This window comes from Pseudomyrmex gracilis, unplaced genomic scaffold (genome assembly GCF_002006095.1).
Source record: "Pseudomyrmex gracilis isolate BER0280 unplaced genomic scaffold, ASM200609v1 scaffold_414, whole genome shotgun sequence".
In the NCBI taxonomy this organism is placed as follows: domain Eukaryota; kingdom Metazoa; phylum Arthropoda; class Insecta; order Hymenoptera; family Formicidae; genus Pseudomyrmex; species Pseudomyrmex gracilis.
In genome coordinates, this window is record NW_018020998.1 from 2,509 (window position 1) to 9,458 (window position 6,950).

Here is a 6,950-nt window from a genome sequence, read left to right on the forward strand (position 1 = left end):
TGAATATATAGCACATAATATCGATATCAAATCGACTTGTCAATAATTGGTCGAAATTCGTGTCCATTTTTAAGTCGAATCGACTACAAATTTCAACCGTCGATCGACTAGTATAATCGACGTCGAATCGACGTCGATTCGACAAGGTATTTCTGACTGGGTTCGTAGCAATCATCATTGTTAGGAAATACATCATTATTTAATGAATATCTGCGTGTTACTCGCGACATGATCTGAGAATATGCNGTTTTATTTAGTAATTGTTTCCCTTGTAATGACTGACGAAATTCTATTTCGGTTGCATTAACAATTTTGTACACATGATTAGATGCGTACATTAAACTTCCTTTATTTTTTGTTCATTAATATTGTGTAAGAACTATTATATTGTCTATCACCGACTTCTGTTGTGATGTTGGCAATGCAACCTTTAGATGTTAACTGGAGTATAAGTTTTTTTTACCATAAACTTTGCTATATAATATAAAATGTTTTGTTGAAGGAAATTATGATCATTTATATTGATATTATAATATAATTCTTCATTATCAGCGTCAATAAAGAAATTGTTATTATTATCAGAATCTGTACTATCAATAGTAGAATGCCAATTATTACAAGTTTGTTTCTTTGCCCATGTCAATTTAAATTGTATATCATTTTCTATGTCAAAACCAGCACAATTATAAAAATACTTTTCCATTTGATTTCTGGCACCACAGCAGATGTAGAAGCAAGAGTAGTATTGAATTCAATTGACGGAGTCTCAATTGCAGAAGCAGTTACATCCGCAGAAATAGGAGCACAAAATATTAAAGGCACAGCAAGATTATTCAACCGGACACCACTTGCATTGGGTCTTTTCATAAAATCATTTTCTTGAAAATGTGTACTGCATATTAAGCTGTATTTTGTAGATTAAAAATCGTCTCTTCCAATTGCTGCAATCTACAGTTGTAAAATATCCGGGCGATTTAATGGAAATCTACAATATTTATATTGTTTACTTACATAATCTTAAAATATTGTAACTTCGAAGTATAAATAAATATCTTCTCCTTACCAAAATAAATGATACCCATCTTTTGTGATATTTTTACACTGTGGAATGGAACAACAGCTCGGCATGTTTACACAGTGATGTTTACGATGTTACTTTTTTACTTTAACAAGGCCCGAGTAGCACATTCGCGTACTGATCATACACGCACCGCCGCCATTTTGTTGTAGGTTGTCATGGCCGAAACCGGATATCCTGCCAGCCTCAGTTTTTTCCATATACAGGGTGTCTCATAATGACCGTATCACCGCTCGTAGGCAGGTAGAAGGGATTATTCTGAGTCGAAAAGTCCTGAACCATTTTTTTCTATTACATATAATAAAAAAGTAATTATTGAATAAATTAAGCCAATCAGCGCCGACTTTTAGCCGGGCGCACGTCAGTGAGCCGCGCGAAGCGCTCACGCATATCAGGCGCGTGGTTCACTGACGTGCGTTCGTCTAAAGGTCGGCGCTGATTGGCTTACTTTATTCAATAAGTACTTCTTTATCATATGTAATAGAAAAAAGTGGTTCAGGACTTTTCGACTCAGAATAATCTCTTCTATCTGCCTACGAGCGGTGATACGGTCATTATGAGACACCCTGTATATAATACTTCTATATTGCTAGTCGCGTATCTTCGCAATGAGAGGCACGAGGCCCGAGAAAGGGAGACGCATGAAGTCCAAATATGGGCATAGATGGTCGAGCGTCATTATGCGCAGGCGCATCTACCAAGTGAGTGCGAGCGAGACAAAGCACTAGAAAGTGAGAGAAAGAACGCGAGAAAGAGAAATGCGCAAGCGTGCTTAAATGTTCACCGCATGCGCACAAAGCAGCTGGAGAGAGAGGCTACTATATTGTCTGCACCGTAACATTGAGCTTCAGGTCGGCACCGTACTAGCCAGGGTTGTATTATATATATGGTTTTTCCATATCCCACAGTCTCAATAAAAGTTCCAACGTAACCGTCGTCACGGAAGTATCGTTTCTCGGTCTTCTTCAGTCGACAACATAATTTTTTGATTTTAAGCAAAGCAAAGCATAGCGTATGTTTTGCTGTAGTAGTCTTTGTATATTCTTTATATTTTAGAATGGCGTATGGACTAACTTAACTCGGTCCATTGAGCCAATTTTGCACCAAACCAAACCATCCCACAGTCTCAAGTTAGCGATCTAGTAGTAGTATAGACATCTGTGGCTCGTACTTAACCTTCACTCGATGCCATTCTTTGCAAAGTTCAAACGAACAAAAAGCAGCAAAACCAGAAAAATTTTATTGTTGATACTTATGCAATAACTATATAATTCCATCAACGACAAATAATGGCATCGAATGAAGGTCAGGTAAGGCCTGATTTATGCCGGCAAATAAGGCCTTGTTTTGGCCTTGTTTATGCGGGTAATAACTGTTAATTTATGCCGGAATTGGTACAGTTCAACTATAGGATTTCAATGCTTCTGTTATATTCTGTTATGCTTATGTTAATAAACAGAAATATTAAAATCTTAGGCCCGCATAAACCAGGCCTAAGAGCAGTAAATATACCTAGCGGAAGCAGTCCTAGAAAATTTAAGTCACGTGACGTTTTGCTGCCGCACCGTGCAGCTGTATGAAAAGGTACCTTTTGGCTGCACTAGTTCACAGTCTATCTTTTTCCTTTTGATATAGATAATAAAAGATAGACTGTGAACTAGTGCAGCCAAAATATGGAAAAAGAACAAACCTAATGTTGTGGTGGAAACTAGACCATTGTTGCCAAGTTTGAATCTGTTTGCTGTTGCTCACGTTGGTAGACAGTCACAGAATCTCCTTTCTTCCTTTTCCGGAAGAGACGCTCTCCGAAGTGGACCTATTTAATTTTAACTGCAGAAGTACCTTTTCCCACCTTCCAAAATGAAAATTTACAAGGATGTTGTTACCGGTGAGTTAAAAAAAAGATTACTTTTGCCGTTATATGACCTAAATATATTTGTATTTTCTCACCGTCGAGACGTAATATTAGATGTTATAATAATGATTTGAAATGTTGGAACACTAGCCATATTTTGAGAGATAACGATGAATATTCAAATAACATTCTTTACATTCATTTGTAGAAATAAAGTTTAAATTTTCGATATTGCATTTTGTAGTAGTATAATTAGTATGCTATAATGAAAAGATTAATGTGTTTCGTACTTGAGATTTCTGACATTCTTAACCTCTTTACAAGTATAAAACAATCATGGCTACATTAGAAATATACTTATTATTATTTATATATATATGTACGTATATATGTATGTATGTATGTATGTATATATTATATATATATATATACATATCTTACAAGTTTGCTTGTAATTAAACAATATTGATTTAATTATAAAATATTGAATTGTGAATGATATAGTTATAATATTGTCTATTTTATAATTTGTGTCAAAACTTATGTCTTAAAAGTAAATATGATACAAAAAGATCAATGGAGATAAATACAAATATATTTTAGAACTTTCTATATGTACATTTTGTGGTTAATTATACAATCTTGAACTCTATAGTCTATTTTAATCAAACTAATGTAACATGCTGCGTATGTTTTTAGGAGATGAAATGTTTTCTGACACATATAAAGTCAAGTTAGTAGATGATGTACTTTATGAAGTATATGGAAAGGTACCTTATATTATACTTAAAAAAAAGCTGCTTTCTATGTAGAATGTTAAGTAACTAATATTTTTTTAGTTTGTAACTCGGAAGTCAGGAGATATTGAAATTGCTGGATTTAATCCATCAGTGGAAGAAGCTGATGAGGGCACAGATGAAATTGTAGAATCAGGAGTTGATGTTGTATTAAACCATAGGCTTCAAGAAACTTTTGCCTTTGGAGACAAAAAATCCTATACATTATATCTCAAAGATTATATGAAGAAGTGAGTATATTTATATAATTAATTTTTTTATTTATATTAATGCATTATTCTTTATGACAAAATAAGTTTATAGGTTAAATACAAGTATAAGACTAAAACGTAGATAATTTCTTTAAAAACTTTTATTTTTGGACTTGATTGGCATGTGTTTCCACATATTATAAAGTTACAAACTTACACAAGATTTAATGTCTAAGAGCTATAATGAGCACTAATATGATTCATTGACAAAATATTACATATGTAAAAGAAAATGTTTTGATTAGATTTTACAATGATTCTTTGTAGGAAATGTGTAATGAAAAAAAATTAGGTAAAACTACGTTCTTTTAAATATAAAAAAGTATATTTTATAAATTTTGTTTTACAGGTTGGTAGCTAGGCTTGAGGAAAAATCACCTGATCAAGTAGAAGTATTCAAAACAAAAATGAATAAAGTAATGAAGGACATCCTTGGTAGATTTAAAGAACTACAGTTTTTTACTGGATCTTCCATGGACATTGATGGAATTGTTGGTCTTATGGAATATCGTGAAATTGATGGCGAATCAGTTCCAGTTTTGATGTTTTTCAAACATGGTCTTGAAGAAGAAAAGTTTTAAACATTTCTTAGATATGCAACAAATTATGGACAAATTTTGTAAGTAATGTTTCTTTTTTTTCTATTATATTCAATACTGGTTTATTATTTGTTTATATTACATTTCTGGTCGAAGTAATTTGTTAAAATTTTACTATGAAATAACTGAAACTATACTTTTTATATTGAAATATACTAACATGCTGTGAATTCTAAAGGTAATTACTAAAAACGTTTGTGAAAAAGTAGACTATGTATAAATGATTGTTTTAGTTAGCTTTAGTATTAAGTAACAAAATAATTAAACATTTAATTAAAGTTTTAGAAAAGTAGATTAAAAACTACTGAAACTTTTGCAAAACCAATGTGTTATTTTGAGTTATTGATAGAATACATCATATAAGATATTACAACTTCAATAAAATATTTCTATCAGGAATGTTATATAAATTAACATAAAAGTGACTTGAAATTATACTTTTATATACATGTGATTTCGTAGCTAACACATCTATTTGGTGTTTGTTACTGCACACACATGTAACATTAAGCTGGGATATTTTTGACGCTTTAAATTATTTTTTTCTGAACAAAGCGGTTTTTGACTATCCTAACATTTTTATTTATAAAGTTAGTTTTGCTTTTTTTATGCAATAAAACCCATTTTTTATATATCTTTCAGATAAACTGGAAACAAGACTGCAATACACGCTGCAAAGTTGTGAAATTTAGGTAAAATGTAAAGCAAACAGTTTTTCTTCCGGTTTACAAAAGAGTTGATTAACAACATTAAATAAAGTCTCTCTGTTGATGACAATTGCTGGTTAAATAACTGTACATATAACATAAAAAAACCAATTTTCCATAGTCATATCTTCATTACATGCAAATGATTTGTTGTGAATATTATTATCTTTTGTATTTGACTTCTATTAGGAAATTTATTTATATCAAAAATGGAAGATGGGGAAAGAATTACTGCAATATAGATTTATATCAATAAAAATATAACATAACTATTATGTTAATGTTAGTAAAATGTCAACAACTGAAAACTTCGACAAAATGTCCATCAAATAAAAAACTTTTTCCATCAGTTTTATTGTTTTTTCTAAAATTATTTAATTTTTTTTGTTTCCCTCCCTCTCCTTCATTTATTTTTTACTGCTCTTTGTAATTATAAATGTAAAATATGTAATTTATGTGAAATTATATATTTTCATCTGTTTATACGCTAGTATCTAAATAATTTTATATTCGTATCTTTTATACACAAAATTTAAATTTTGAAAAATTACGTTTATATGTTTGATACTTCGTTTGAACTGAAAGATTTGTGTGAGAAACAAATAATGTTTTCATGTATATTTCATGAATCCAATTCTAAATTATTTTTGGAAAACAAAAGAATAGTCGTGTATATATTCTTCACATATTGCACGTAGCGCATATATACATATGTGTAAGCAATTATTGTATATTTTGTCATAAATTTAAGGATACATAAAAAAATAGGAAAATTGTGAGCGTAAATATCTACAGAATTTATATTTTTTATTCTATAGTACTAATAAAGCAATAAATATGTTATGCAAAAAAAATCAATCATGTTTTGGACTTATTATTTTTCATTGACTCTCTAATGTATGAAGGAGATTTATAGAGGTAATTATATAAGGGATTAGTAAATGGTACATACGACATATCTTTTTCAGTTCATAAAAATATTATATTTAGATGAGTCAGAATAGACGATCTATCTCTTGGCGCGAAACCGTACATTATATTTCTTTATTCAGGGATTGTTACTAGCCATAATGTTGTACAAGTACACTCATAGCATCATTCCCTTGTTTTTGCACATTTTTGCCATCAATTTCTCACCCTCTTTTACTCTCAACCTTTCATTCTCTCACTTTCTCGCTTGCTTCTTTTCTACATCTGGATTTTTTTCGTTTCTACACATAGTACTTTTTATACCCTCATTAACGCTCTCTTTCTGTGAATATATATTACTCTTACTCTCTCTCTAAAACATTTGCTGTTCTCTCACCTGAGAACTCGACGTCTCCGTACGTTATACTTTGCACATGTGTTCCGTATCGTTATCTTGAAAAAAGATATTTACGTGTGTACATTTACAAAAGCGTATCTTAGTAGAGTTTAATGTGTAGTAGTAAATAGTATAAGTATGTAGACAGAATTTTTTTATAATCTACTAATGGAGATGCGCGAATTAAAATGTTCCATTTAACATGTTATATATGAAAAATCATAAGTTACAGTTCTTAAAAAGATAAACTTTCCGAGAGATATACACAAGTGTGTGTGTGTGTGTATATATATATATACATATATATGTATATGTATATACACAACACATGCCCGTGTGTATGTAGGTATGTATACT

General features: G+C 30.8%; 1 protein-coding gene across 2 annotated transcripts; it reads left to right on the top strand.

Annotated features, from left to right (window-relative positions):
• The first annotated feature begins 2,851 nt into the window (after nt 1-2,851).
• On the top strand, nt 2,852-5,637 carry LOC109860570 (translationally-controlled tumor protein homolog). Of its 2 annotated transcripts, XM_020439750.1 has the most exons (5): nt 2,852-2,966; nt 3,633-3,703; nt 3,773-3,960; nt 4,331-4,600; nt 5,223-5,637. In XM_020439750.1, exons 1-4 carry the CDS (start codon nt 2,939-2,941, stop codon nt 4,560-4,562), a joined length of 519 nt encoding a protein of 172 aa, XP_020295339.1. In that variant the 5' UTR covers nt 2,852-2,938; the 3' UTR covers nt 4,563-4,600; nt 5,223-5,637. The 2 variants fall into 2 exon arrangements, with proteins under 2 accessions (XP_020295339.1, XP_020295340.1); XM_020439751.1 differs by lacking the exon at nt 3,633-3,703 and having other exon boundaries at nt 2,875-2,966.
• The last annotated feature ends 1,313 nt before the right edge of the window (nt 5,638-6,950 follow it).